The 15,412-nt window shown below is 38.9% G+C and overlaps 1 protein-coding gene across 2 annotated transcripts in view; it reads left to right on the forward strand.

Moving 5' to 3' along the window:
* Nucleotides 1-3,307: 3,307 nt before the first annotated feature.
* The window catches only part of MUSK (muscle associated receptor tyrosine kinase), a 99,458-nt gene continuing 87,353 nt past the window's right edge, over nt 3,308-15,412 (forward strand). The window contains exon 1 of one of the 2 annotated variants that reach the window (XM_059889194.1): nt 3,308-3,521. In XM_059889194.1, coding sequence (XP_059745177.1) covers nt 3,443-3,521 — 79 coding nt within the window. In that variant the 5' untranslated portion in view covers nt 3,308-3,442. The remainder of the gene's footprint in view (nt 3,522-15,412) is intronic. The other variant, NM_001192352.3, reaches the window with a different exon arrangement.

Genomic DNA, 15,412 nt, shown 5'->3' on the forward strand with positions numbered 1-15,412 from the left:
CAGTGTTCAGCCCTAAGCCACACTCTTCACGGGATTCTCTTAGCAAACAGAGTAACTAACAGATTAATTTTACTTATTGTTTTCTTTTTTCTAATTTTTTAAGTGAAGTATAGTTGATTCACAATGTTGTGTTAGGTTAGGTATACAGAAAAGTGATTCAGTTTGATACACACACACACATTATTTTTTTAAGATTCTTTTACCGAATAGGTTATTACAAAATATTGAGTGTAACTCCCTGTGGTATACAGTAAGTCCTTGTTGTTTATCCAGTCTACATATAATAATTTCCATATGTCAATCCCAAACTCCTGATTTATCCTTCCCCCACTTCCTCTTTGGTAGCCATAAATTTGCTTTCTATGTCTGTGGGTATATTTCTATTGTGTATGTAAGTTCATTTGTATAATTTTTTAGATGTGGTATCACGGAATATTACTCAGCCATCAAAAGAATGAAATAATGCCATTTTCAGCAACATGGATAGGCTAGAAATGATCCTACTAAATGAAGTAAGCCAAAGACAAATATGATATGATATTGTTTATAGGTGAGATCTGCAAAAATGAAGCAAGTGCATTTCTGTACAAAACAGAAATAGAGTGATTCACCGTAAACCAGCCCTCGTCCACACATGCTGGCTTTCCCTCATCAGAGTTTGGTCTCCCCCTACCTTCACATGGTATTGCTGTCACCTTCAGGCTCAGGTCACGGTGGAATCTGAAGGAGGGTCACGCTGGTCTAGGAATGCCATTCCTACTGGGTCAGAATGAGCACCATCAATGCTGGTTCTGTATTTTAGGGAAAAGGGAAAGAGAATGAAGAGTGCTCATTCCCAAGTCCTCCTCCTAGACGTCTGAAGAAAGAGGTCCCTTAAGTTGCTCACCTTGGACTTCCCTTTCTTAATGGCTGGTGGTGATCCAGAGTTTAAGCTCACAAATCTACAGTCATCCAAATCTCCAGAAATCCGTGCTCTCCCTAGTGCTACTTGTGGAAATGGCTGAAGTCTTTTCATCCTGCTGATTCTTGAATTTCACATTAAAGTAAAAAAGTGCTCATTCAGCTAATGTCAAAGTTTCCCATGAGATACATGGCATTCACAGGATATTCTCAGGACAGAAACCACATCAAATTTATATCTCTTCTATTAAAAATTGCATCAGGATAATTTCAGTCACAATTTAAGGAATCAAATTCATACTAGCCAAGCCAAAAAAAAAGAATAAAGGAAGTTATTAACTCCCAAAACAAGGAAAATCAGTGGATACATCTGACTTTGCATATTATTTCCTATTAATGAAGCAGGAAACCTCCAACAGCCTTGGTTTACCCAGTCCTGACAGGTGGTGATCTAAAAAGAAGGAGCTTATTTTGTATTACGTCCAGTAAAATAACAGGAGACCTTCAGCTATAAGCCAGCTTGAGGCGTAAGCCCATTTCTGAAGCAATCACTATGTCTAGTAGTAGAGCTATTCTACACAGAAAATATTTGCAAAATATACAACGGATCAATGATATAAATTATTTCATTCAGGGTATTTTTTAAAACTCCTATAAATTAATAAGAAAAAAACGATTTAAGAGGAAAATAGACAAAAGTCACAGAAGAGGAAAATGAATAACAAATACATGAAAAATTCTCATTACCAACAGTAAGAGTGGAACACAAGTAAACTGCAACAACGCCATACTCTTTTTATTCTACTTAAATGTAAAAATTCAACGGTAAGTGTTGATGAGATTGTGGGGAAACGGATTCTCTTATACATTGCTGAAAGTGAAAGTCGCTCAGTTGTGTCCGACTCTGTGATGCCATGGGCTAGACTCCTATTTCCATGGAATTCTCCAGGCAAGAATACTGGAGTGGGTAGCCATTCCCTTCTCCAGGGGATCTTCCCAATCCAGGGACTGAACCCAGGTCTCCCCCATCGCAGGCAGATTCTTTACTGTCTGAGCCTGAGGTGTGGTTAAATATACCATTATACATCCATGGTTTAGAAATCTACATAGCCAACAGAAGCAATGATATAGTGCTATATATTAACCATGTAAAAGTCTCTAGGACATACTGTTCAGTGGGAAAAGGCCATTTGCCTAGGAGAATGCTTTGGAAGAATTTGCTGCAACTGACAGCTCATGACTGCTGACTCAGTGGACTCATGAGACCAAAGAATAAGGGAGACAGCAACACAAGCAGAAAGAACTCTTAAAGCCATGCAATAAGTGCAACGATAGAGAAATGTGCAATAGAACAGAGAAGCCCAGAGGAGGCAGACCTAAGGCAACTTTGGGAAGATGTGGGAGTTTTAGTCTGGAATAGCTCCCAGGAGATGGTGATCAAGTTGAGATAGGTGGGAACCAGGTGGAGAGGAGGAGAAAGCACTCCAAGAGGAGGGAACAGTAGGAACAATTCATGGAGGCTTGAAAGCTGTATTCAGTGAACCATCAGTAGGTTTCTACATATTAAAAGAGACAGAGATTGTAACAGAGGCTAAACAGATAGGCAGGGTCCATCAAACCTTCTTTTGTCGTATTAGAGAGATTTGGATTTTTTAATGTGATGAAGAGCCACTAAAGACTTTTGAGTAGGACAGGTGATCTAAAAAGAGATTAGTGAAAGTGCTAGTCACTCAGTTGTGTCCGACTCTTTATGACCCTATGGACGATAGCCCACCAGGCTCCTCTGTCTATGGAATTCTCCAGGCAAGAGTACTGGAGTGGGTAGCCATTCCCTTCTCCAGGGGATCTTCCCGACCCAGAGATCAAACCCGGGTCTCCTGCATTGCAGGAGGACTCTTAACCGTCTTAGTCACCAGGGTGGCCCGAGAGGACAGTAAAACAGAGGCAGAGAGAACAGATAGGAGGTTACCATCATTCCAAGAAGATGAATGTCTGAAAGGGAGGCTGGGGTAGGCTGAGACTAGTGAGAATCAAAGGAGAGGAGGAAATCAAGGCATATCAAGTTGGTACAATCTGTAGGAATTAATTATGGGATGGATGCAGGTGGGGGAGTGAAAGCTGGGGAGGAATCATGCTCAGATACATCCAGAGTTCTGAGATGAGTGCAGGAGAGATGATGAGCTGACTCAGAAGATCAGGAAAACTATACCTCAGGGAATACAATGATGGTTACAAAAGGCATCTGGTATTGTCCTTCTGCTTCTGTCTTAAAAGGGATTCTAGAGGGATTTTCTTTCCCTTGTTCCTCCAGCCCTACTCTTGCATTACTGGCCTAAGGGGATACTCACCAGCTGGCCGTGTCTATCATTACAGCCAAGTCTGAGAATTCCTGATTATACTTAGAGCCAGAGGAGCTGCTGACACAAACAGTCATTAGCAGACGACCCTTTTGGAACAAACTATGCTTTAAAATGTAAACGGTGGAGGCATTTTCCTTGCGTTGTCCAGAAAGAACTTTCTGCTGCCTGAGCCTGGATTAATCATGAGAGAGTTCGTCAACATTCCACTGGTACATATTCTTACTTTGGTTGCCTTCAGCGGGACTGAGAAACTTCCAAAAGGTTGGTTTCAGCGCTCTTGTCTCCTGTTGCCTGTGACAGTTCTAAAGTGCATGCGTGTGTTCCGATCATGACTGATTCATGAGGGCAGGCTTGGGTTTTACTTGGTGAAGTGGGGGTGTAGTATATGGAGAGAGAGAAAGCTATATAAATAAGCAATTGATGGATGGTCTCCATTCTACTGCTATCCGTCCCCTGCTTAAGCTCTACAATAAAAAGTTTAGCCATTCAGTGCATACAGAGTCCTCACTCGTAAGGGAAACATTAACAGGTAGACTGCAAGTTATTGAGGTCAGTTTGTTTATGTTTATGTCAAACTTCAGGGTGGTCTAAAGGGATGATGAAAACCTTTTTACATCAGGTTTGCCAGGAATGTATCAATCCCACTCCCAGACATCCAGAGTGTTTGCTTCTGAACAAAAATCACTTCCATTTTCAGTTTCAGCTTTGCAAAACTCTTAATCAATATTTGAGTTCTGCCCAAATAAAAATTAGAGAAAGACGCACACAAGTTGCCTATAAAAGTCTGAAGAACAACGGGTTCTCCATAGGAGGCTGGAGTCATGATTTGGTTTGGCAAGAGAATGGGAAAGGTTTTTTTTTCAGAGGCTTTGGAATGTACCGGAAATAACACCACCTCAGGGGAAAGGAAAGCAACTTAAGAAACTGACAAACACCTGTTGCAGTAGCAAGAATGTCCACAGTTTCTGGCCAGCATATTATGAAACTGAGACTAGTGTATTTCAAATCAGGAAGAAAGACAGGAAAATAGGTGATTTGCAAAGTGACTGAGCGCTTCACTGAAGTCTTTTTACAAAGACATGAGAAAGCAAATGGAATAACATTAAAAAGATTCTGATTAAATGGACCGTTGTTTAGTAGCTCAGGCATGTCCAACTCTTTTGTGAACCAGTCAGGCTCCTCTGTCCATGGGCTTCTCCAGGCAAAAATACTGGAGTGGGTTGCCATTTCCTTCTCCAGGGAATCTTCCCAACCCAGGGACTGAACCCCCGTCTCTTGCATTGGTAGGCAGATTCTTTACCATTGAGCCACCAGGGAATTAAACACATTACAGCAGAGTAAAAAGAGTTCTGTTAATTTATGACACATTCAGATGAATTCTTTTCCCTTCATATTACTTTACCAAAGAACTGAATGTTTGTATTGTGTAGATAAGCGAAGGTAGTCATATTGTATGTTAGATGGAAAACATAGTGTAGATTTTGTGGTTCACTAGAATTTCTGGAACCACAAGGTTAAAATTCACATACTAAGAAGATAGAGCTTTCTTCACCAACAGTCTGATTTCATAGATTTATGTTGTTTCATTGCTTTCTTTTTCTATTTTATCTGCACAAAAGGGTATTGTTCAATGCATTTAAACTTTTGTCAACTAATACTTTAAGGTACCTGCAGATAAAAGAGAATCTATATCTTTTCAAATAGCTAATAATAGCCAGAAAGACTTAACATTGGCTTCAGATTATTTTAATACTTCCTGATCATACAACGGATGTCCGGAAGGGCAGCACCTGGATGTTTGGACTTACGGATTGTTGTAAATTTATTTGTGCTATTCTAAACCATAAAGTTACATAAAAATGACATGGTTAGATGCTAAAATGTACTGGCATTCAGTCTTACAAGGAACACGACAATTGATTTTCTAATTCAAATTAGAATCCCATGCATGAGAAAAACCAAACCCAACCTCCTAATTTCTATCTAGAAAGAAATAATTTGTAGTTTCCAAACTTTATAGGTAAAGCACACTGTTTCTATTTTGAAAACGTCACAAAATATAGTGGCGTAAACATAACAAAGCCAAAATCCTGAGCTCTAAATAAAATAGCCAGACTGTTACCCTAACTTTGTTTATTTGTTTATAGTTTATTTACTGCTTTAATGAGATTGTAAACTCAAAAAATTAAAGCAATATTTTTGCCTATCCTACTCAAACAGAGTATTTGAGTATTATTGAAAAAACTAAATTAATATGGGTTTAACATCAGCCTTAGCCAAAACACCAGGCCTGAAGAGCAAACATTTATTAAGTACACCTACCAGCTCTGAGAATAAACACTATCATGAAAATACAATCCTTAACATTTTACATGTTGAAGTGCATGGAATATGTTGGTACAAAAAACACATTAATATGTGATTATTTCAGTACTATCAACAGTAATGAAATTATGCTACACAAAATATCTCTAGTTGTTTTCTCTATTCTTGGCAGAAGGCAATAATGGGAAGAGGTTTTTTAGGTGGTACCCCTTTTTCCTAAGTCCCTTATTGTGAATGAATCAAGACATCTGCAGCATAATATATCATAAAGTAAATGACACAGTTAAAATAGTGCAAGAGCATTCCGTGGATTCTTATCTGATCATCAGCATATGATTTCTCCAATAAAATTAATAACCAACTTTGTAGAATAGCTTATCATTATTACTCTCAATAGTTTAATTGAGATTCCTAATGTTCAAAAACAAAGGGAAATTTCACTGTCTTTCTGAATCATTTTATTTGGTGATACTTTCAATCATGAGCTCAGTATCAAACCACAAGGAGGAGGATTTTATAAACAGTCATGTATGAAAATAGCCAACTTTCATTGAACATTCGCCTTAACCACATTTTTCAAAAATATTTAACACTTTATCAGGGAGTACTAAGTGTAGAGTGGGATTTTCTGTAGGAGTATGGGAATTCATGAAACAGCTTTGAATCTGTTCTATGCACAAAGAACTCCTGTCCAAACTCCACTCTTAAAATTATCTCATTACTATCATACCTAGAAGTTCTTGAGTCTTAAGTGATTTATCTTTAGATATATGTTAGTAAAAATTTCTTCTAAATCATATGTATACAGGGATAGGATTCACAGATTTGACATATGACTAAGTCAGAACAGGCACAGCTGTCATGAAATCCGGGACACCGAATACTGGATGAATGTTTTATATTGACATACACTGAAAGAGTAACTCATCCCATATTTGGAGAAACAACAGTTGCTTTAAATATTATTGACTTTAAAGAACAGACAAAGTGCAGAAATGGCAAGATTTTTACCACAAATCCAGTGGTGAAGTAGGCAATTTCTCGGTGAAATAGGACATGACGTTATTGGGGGAATTGACGTTACTGAGGGATGAGTAGAGAACCTAAAGGAAGTGATCCCATTCAGAGAGATGAGAGAAGTGGACCAGAGAATGTAGAAGGACCACATGTCCATGCCGGGGGTGGGGACTGCACCCCCATAAGTGGTCCTGATCTTCACCATTGTATTACTTTATTCAACAATAACTTTGTGAACATAGGAGCAGTGAGGACAGCTGGTTGGATTAGTTCAAGACTGGTACTTTCCAGGGTCAGTGCAGCTGAAGGACTAGAGGGTAAGGGAGCTGAGAGGATATGGCAACAAAGCATGCAGTCTTAGCCAAAAAATGAAGAAAGTGAAAGGAGGATACTTCAGGCCTTGAAAACAATGTTAAGATCAACTTCCTTTTTCTAGTCCCCAATGCCTCTTTGTGTGTCTTTCAGGAAAAGAGGCCTTCACTGTGAGCCTCAGTTTTCTCCTAAGATGAAGCACCTACCAGTGTTATGTTATACACTATGCTGAGGACTGTTAACCACTGGTGAAATGACCCCTCCTGGGGAACAGGCACATTTTGGATGAGTCCTTATGAAATCATGCCTTAATACCGAAGGGATGCCCCTAGGAGAGGTCATTTCAGAAATTCTAACAGACTGACCCAGAATTCCTACCTTCCTGTCCTCACTGTCATTTCTGAAGGCAAAGACCAAGAGTATGTTCTGTGACAAAGAATTAATGATATGCCATTAATAAGTGACTCAACACAGCACAGTAACTACTGAGATTATCAATGAACCTTATATAAGTTCCAGAGACTTCATAATAAAAAAATAACATATTTGATTACATCACCAGAAGTATGTGTCTTTTCTAAGATATGACAAATGATGAGCAATACTGAATATCCTCTTTCTGTGGGGGATTTGAAAATTTTCTAATACTCATGTGTTTTCTCATACTGAAAAAACAATACTGTATTCATGATGCTAGAAAAGCACGAATATGTTCCAAGTCTGAGCCCTAATTTTACTAGAACAGAAAGGAGCAAATACACCTGACTGTTTACTCAGTTATTTGGTTATGTCAATCCGCGAATGGTCAGTCTGAAGGTGGTATGGCAACGACCGTGTGTTACAGTCCATAAAAGGATAACATTACAACTCATCCAGCAGCCAGTATTCAAGTTCAGCTACTCCGTGGGTACAGAAGAGCACTGGGTTCATTTTTATGTATTTCTTGTTCATGTGGTCCTTGGAAAGAGGGGAGAAATAGCGTCCCAGTTGAAATAGGCCCTGGCTGAGATGAAAGCTGGACAGTAGAAAGAAAGCAGAGACAGTCTGCTGATTCTATAAATATCATTAAATACAACTATGTGGTTGTGTCAGTAAAAATTTAAAAGCGATTTGTTTGGATAATTTTGGAGTGTGGGCAAGGTGGGCTTAACCAACAATATTTTGCTTATAGAAATTGATATTAATGTCAGTCTTATTTTTTCCCTTGTCTGTGAGTAACTAGTACTACACTGAAGACATGGTATAGCTTAGAGTTAAAAGATAAGAATTTTAAATCAACCTTACCCATGAAATTCAGTTCTATCACTTCCTGCTCTTATTTTGTTTAGATAAGTTACTGAACCTTGCATAGGCTTCATTCCTCAATTGCAAATGAGAGTAATAATAGTATCTGCCTTTATGCTTATTGTGATAAATAAATAAGATTATGAATGCAAAGTGTGACTTGTGGCTGATGGTAGGTTCTTAATCAATTTTAGATGTTAACCTTATTAAAAACAGAATCAAACCTCACATAAAATCATCATGCCACTGAAAACTAAGGGAAGCTGTTCTCAGTGATAACTCATGTATTTCTCTACGTTTAAGCTTGTCAAGAGATTCCAAGATTTATTTCTTTGATTTTAACTGACCTCAACAGAATTTCTGCCACCTCCCTGGAAAAATAATATCAATAGTATATCTGCTTCCTCTGTCACTTCTGGATCTGCATATTGAATGAGAAGAAACTAATCAATCAAGTTTGGGGGTTTTAGTAAAAATTATACTTGGCATTAAGAATGATAACTGAAAACACAAGATATGCAAAAGTCTAAGAGAGAAAGTCACCCATACTTTCAGGACTATTAACATATGAATACCCTAAAAAATTGATATAATGATTGTTTATGCAATTCTGCTGCCTACCAGGAACTGTTATATAAACAGGATGCTATTTATACAGACATTGTAAATGGTAGGACTTGAAGATATTGATAATGTAGAATATGCTCCTGGGTTCGTGCCTCTCTGAGGAAAAAAAAAGGCCCTGATATGTTGCATTTGTTGACTGCTGTAGTGCAAATGCTTCAATCACAAATGCCACAAGTGCAAATGCCAACTTCAAGGTACCAGCAAAGACTGAGTTGGGAGATGTACAGTAGCACAGCTGTGTATGTAATGTCTACAGATATCAGATGTAAATAACCCCAATAACACGGATAATACAAAATGTAGTAAAATAATCAGGAAGTGATAAATGTTGAGTATTACTTCTTCGTGTTTAACAGTTATTTTAAACATAAATTTATATAATTTAGTTTTAAATGATGGCTCTATTCAATTGCCTTGTTAAATTTCTGAAAAATTAACACTTGACACTTGCAAGCCAGTATACGCCAGTTCCAGCAGACCACAGAAGACAAAGCTGTGAGTCTCTTTTTCCACTTTTGTACAGTTAGGACTACAATTATTCTGTTTTGTACAGTGAAATTCATCTATATATCTTTCCATTTTGAGATTTTTTTGGGGGGATGCTTAGTTGCTCAGTTATGTCTGACTCTTTGCCACCCTTTGGACTGTAGCCCATCAGACTTCTCTGTCCATGGGATTTTTCAGGCAAGAGTACTGGAGTGGGTTAGCATTTCCTCCGCCAGGGGATATTCCTGATGGAGGGATCAAACCTGCATCTCTTGTGTCTCCTGCATTGTAGGTGGATTCTCTACCTGCTGAGCCACAGAAACCAGGAGAATAACTCAAGAGTTGAGGTTTTGGTCTCTAAATTATGGAATAAAATAACATAGACTACTCCCTATGAGCCAAGAACAATGTTAAATGCATTATGTACATTTATTTATTGTATGTAATCATCATATCAAGTTTTAGTCAGTTCAGTTGCTCAGTCATGTCCGACTCTTTGCGACCCCATGGACTGCAGCACACTAGGCTTCCCTGTCCATCATCAACTCCTAGAGCTTGCTCAAATTCATGTCTATTGAGTCAGTGATGCCATCCAACCATCTTATCCTCTGTCGATCCCTTCTCCTCCAACCTCCAATCTTTCCCAGCATCCCCATGGACTGCAGCACACTAGGCTTCCCTGTCCATTATCAACTCCTAGAGCTTGCTCAAATTCATGTCTATTGAGTCAGTGATGCCATCCAACCATCTTATCCTCTGTCGATCCCTTCTCCTCCAACCTCCAATCTTTCCCAGCATCAGGGTCTTTTCAAATGAGTCCTTTGAAATCAGGTGGCCAAAGTATTGGAGTTTCAGCTTCAGCATCAGTCCTTCCAATGAATATTCAGGGTTGATTTCCTAAAGGATTGATTGGTTTGATCTCCTTGCAGTCCAAGGGACTCTCAAGAGTCTTCTCCAACACCACACTTCAAAAGCATCAGTTCTTCAGTGCTCAGCTTTCTATATAGTCCAACTCTCACATCCATACATGACTGCTGGAAAAACCATAGCCTTGACTAGACGAACCTTTGTTGGAAAAGTAATGTCTCTGCTTTTTAACATGCTGTTTAGGTTTGTCATAGTTTTTCTTCCAAGGAGCAAGCGTCTTTTAATTTCACAGCTGCAGTCACCATCTGCAGTGATTTTGGAGCCCAAGAAAATAAAGTCTGTCACTGTTTCCATTGTTTCCCCACCTATTTTGCCATGAAGTGATGGGGCTGGATGCCATGATCTTAGTTTTCTGAATGCTGAGTTTTAAGCCAACTTTTTGACTCTCACTTTCATCAAGAGGCTCTTGATGTCAAGCTTATGCAATGGTTTTATTGTTATCTCCGTCTACAGCTAAAGAGGCCAAGGCAACTAGTTAAGTGTCTCAGTGGAGATGGGAAGTGATGGAGCAGGGATTTGGATTCAATCCCTGGGCTAGAGCTTCTCACTGTCTAATTCCTCAGTTTTGTTGTTGTTATTTAGTCACTAAGTCACATCTGACTCTTTTGCAACCCCATAGATGGTAATCTGCCAGGCTCTTCTGTCTGTGGGATTTCCCAGGCAAGAATACTGGAGTGGGTTGCTATTTCCTTCTCCAGGGGATCTTCCTCACCTAGAGATCAAACCCACATCTCCTGTACTGGCAGGCGGGTTCTTTACCACTGAGCCACCAGGGATGCAATTCCTCAGTAGTCTGTCTTTCTTTTTAAACAATGGAAGCATTCAATATTATCCATTATCCTTCAGGCCCATCATTACCTATAACCTTATTATCATATGATGTTTTTAATCACTACGTATGTGACTATGCAATTGATCACTTATTTTGCTCATCAGTTGTTTAGAAAAATCTACCTTTTCCAAGAGGTTGACTTTCTAAAACTTTTATCAATTTCAAATTTGCTTCCAATGGATTTGAAAATTAACATTTCTGTGGCATTCTGGTTATGTCCTATAATTTTTATTATGAAGATAATACATATTCATGTCCATGCTCAGTCACGTACAACTCTTTGTGACCCCTGAGGACTTTGGCCTGCCAGTCTCCTCTGTTTATGGAATTTCCCAGGCAAGAGAATATCCAGTACTGGAGTGCGTTGCCATTTCCTTCTCCAGGGTATCTTCCCGACCCAGGGATTTGAGCCTGCATCTCCTGCATTGGCAGTTGGGTTTTTATTATTAAGCCACCAGGGAAGCCCAATAATATATATTAATTTTATATATTTTAATATTATATAATATGTCTTATAATATTTTGCTGTAAGATATAGCAAGACAATGATAAAAAATTATACATAATGCTCACAACTAGGAGATAAATGATAATAACATCTTGGAATTTATCAATTTTTCCATTCTCTCCTATGTGTGTATGCATGTATAATTTTCTTTTAAATTTTTGGAGCCTATTGCTGCTAAGTCACTTCAGTCGTGTCTGACTCTGTGCGACCCCATAGACGGCAGCCCACTAGGCTCCCCCGTCCGTGGGATTCTCCAGGCAAGAACACTGGAGTGGGTTGCCATTTCCTTCTCCAATGCATGAAAGTGAAAAGTGAAAGTGAAGTCGATCAGTCATGTCCGACTCTTAGCGACTCCATGGACTGCAGCCTACCAGGCTCCCCCGTCCATAGGATTTTCCAGGCAAGAGTACTGGAGTGGGGTGCCATTGCCTTCTCCATTGGAGCCTATTACTTCATTATAATATCTCCTGGTAATACTAATTTAAGTTTGAGTTGTTTGAGTCTATATTTATTAAATTACTTATTTACTTATTTAATTTGGCTGTGTTGGGTCTTAGCTGTGGCACTTGAGATGTTTTCCTTGCAGCCCATGGACTCTCTAGCTGTGGTGTTGCAGGCTCAGTGCAATTGTGGTGTGCATGGGCTTCAGTTGCCCAGCACCATGTGGGATCTTAGTTCCTGGACCAGGGATTGAACCTGCATCCCCTGCATTGCAAGGCGGATTCTTTAACCACTGGACTACCAGAAGTCCTGAATCTATATTTTTAAATAATTAAATGTCATGGTTGTTATCTTGTTGATGGATTGTTTCTTTTATCATTAAGAAGTCTTTCTTCACTCTTCAAATGCTTACGTATCACTTTATATTGAAGTTCATCTTATATTAGTACTATTACTCTATTGCTTTATCACTTTGAGTAGTGTTTACTTTGTATATATTTTCCATTCTCTTTATTGCAACATTTGTTTTAAAATAATTAGATATGTCTTTGTGTTTTTTAATCATGTATCTGTCTTTCTCCAGATCAGTTCATACCATGGGTGTTTACTGTGATTTTGGATGTATTTGGGCATGTTTATTACAAATTAATTTGTATCTTCTGTTAACCATACCTGTTCTCGGCTCGTTTATCCTTTTCTGCTTCTTTATTTTTTTTTTTTAATTGATACAGTTTTAGTTCCTTTTGTTCTCCTGCTGCTTTGGAAATTTTGATTTTTAATCTATTATTTTGGTGGTAAGAATTAGGGAAATTTTAACAGTATGCCTCTAACTTTATATTATCTCCCCATGTTTGTATTCAGTATTTGTCATCTTCCTGCTTATAGGAAAGAACTTATAGTGTTTTAATAATCTGCTGAACTACTTCCCTCTATTTTCATCTTATAATTGTTTATCTAGAATTCTAGTTCCACTTTTTTTAAACATAAAAATTATTGAGCTTTAAAACTATATATTCCACAATATCTAAAATTGCAGTTATATTTTACCACCATCTATGCTTACTATGTGGAGAAGGCAATGGCTCCCCACTCCAGTACTCTTGCCTGGAAAATCCCATGGATGGAGGAGCCTGGTGGGCTGCAGTCCATGGGGTCGCTAAGAGTCGGACATGACTGAGCAACTTCACTTTCACTTTTCACTTTCATGCATTGGAGAAGGAAATGGCAACCCACTCCAGTGTTCTTGCCTGGAGAATCCCAGGGACTGGGGAGCCTGGTGGGCTGCCGTCTATGGGGTTGCAGTCGGACACGACTGAAGTGACTTAGCCCCAGCAGCAGCAGCATGCTTACAATAGTGGCTCAGTTGTAAATAATCCTCCTGCCAATCCAGGAGATGCAGGTTCGATCCCTGGGTCAGGAAGACCCCTGAAGAAGGAAATGGCAACCTGCTCCAGTATTCTTGCCTGGAAAATCCCATGGACAGAGGAGCATGGCAGATTACAGATTACAGGGTCGCAAAAGAGTCAGACATAACTTAATGATTGAACAACAACAAATGCTTACTATAGTTTCTTGTGCCTGGCCCCTTTCTTTTGGGTACAAGTTATTTTTTACAGAGATTATATACTTTTGGTAACTGTTTCAGAGAAGGTCTCAGTGGTAAACATTTGTCTGCATGTTTCTTTTGTCTTCATTTTAAAAATGATTATCTAAGCTGGCTATAGAATTCCAGGCTAGCAGTTATTACTTTTTTTCAACCTTTTAAAACTATTACTCCAATGCCTTTTGGTATCAGTTGTTGCCAAATAATACCAAGTGAGCCTAACTGGCATTCTTCTTAAAGTACTTGATCTTTTCTTTCTAGTAAGGTTTAATATTTTAATTTCCTACAGTTTTAATATAGTGTATCTAAGAATGAATTAATTTTCTTTATCTGGCTTGATGCTTGGTGGAAACTTTCAACCTGAATATTCTGCTTTATTTTTCAAGTTTGAAAAATACTCAGCAATTTACCCCTTTACATATTACTTCTATGCTATTTCTTCTATTTTATTTTTCTGGACTTCTATTAGAAGTTTATTAATTTTTGTCCATCTTTATGTCTCTTAATTATTAATACTTTTCATTATTTATTTCTTTGTACTGCATTCTGTATATTTTAATGGTTATTTTAGTGCAAAGTTGGAGGAGAGGGTGGGCCTCAATGCCTAGATATAAAATATAAAAGATGTCATCTCACCTAAAAATTCTGCCCTCTTCTTTCAGCCATTTTCTTCTCAATCTTTAAAGAAAATTTATGCCTTTTATAAAGGTCTCAGAAATAGAGTTTGGTTTATTTAAACAATACATTAGTCAATGTGCTAGCCCTCTGGATAGAGAGAGGTCTGAGACATGGTTCCTGACCCAAAGGTCAAGGTTTTTATAACTTAGCATGGGACAGAAACATAAACAAATCATTCTAAGAGCATATGTGTGGCAACTGCTATGAGAGTGACATGAATAGGATGACCCAAGGGTAAAGAAAAGGGTATTTGGTTCTGTCTAGCAAGTCAGGGAGATTGGGAGCAGATGATACTTGAACTGGACCTCATGAAAAAATTTACACTCATAGAAGAGATATGGGTTAAATGGGACCCTCAGCCTCTGAGTTTACTGAAAAGATAAGTTTCATTTAGAAACAGAATGCATTTTTTTCCCCTACAATGATGTACCACCTCACACGAGTCAGAACAGCCACTGTCAAAAAAAAAAATCAAACAATAAATGCTGGAGAGGATGTGGAGAAAAGGGAACCCTCTTGCACTGTTGGTGAGAATGTAAATTGATCCAGCCACTATGGATGCATTTTCTATGGCCCGTGTGCCAGTTTGCTCTTATTTCATGGAGTTTTCACCCTCTGCGTGTATGCTAAGTCACTTCAGTCATGTCTGACTCTTTGTAACCCTATGGACTGTAGCCTGCCAGGCTCCTCTGTTCATGGGATTCTCCAGTCATGGACACTGGAGTGGGTTGCCATGCCCTCCTCCAGGGGATCTTCCCGCCCCAGGGACCAACCTGCGTCTCTTACGTCTCCTGCATTGGCAGGCAGATTCTTTACCACTAGCGCCACCTGAGCATCAGTGTACAAATATCTATTTGAGTGCACGCATGCTGAGTCACTTCAGTCGTGTCCAGCTCTGTGTGACCCGAAAAGAACTGCAGTCTGCCAGGTTCCTCTGTCCATGGTGTTCTCCAGGCAAGAATACTAGAGCGGGTTGTTATTTCCTCCTCCAGGGGATCTTCCTGACCCAGGGATTGAACCCTCATCTTTTACATCTCCTACATTCTTTACCACTAGTGCCACCTGGGAAGCCCCATCTATTTGAGTTACTGCTTTCAATTATTTTGGGCATA

The sequence above is a fragment of the Bos taurus genome, chromosome 8 (assembly GCF_002263795.3).
Source record: "Bos taurus isolate L1 Dominette 01449 registration number 42190680 breed Hereford chromosome 8, ARS-UCD2.0, whole genome shotgun sequence".
Taxonomy (NCBI): domain Eukaryota; kingdom Metazoa; phylum Chordata; class Mammalia; order Artiodactyla; family Bovidae; genus Bos; species Bos taurus.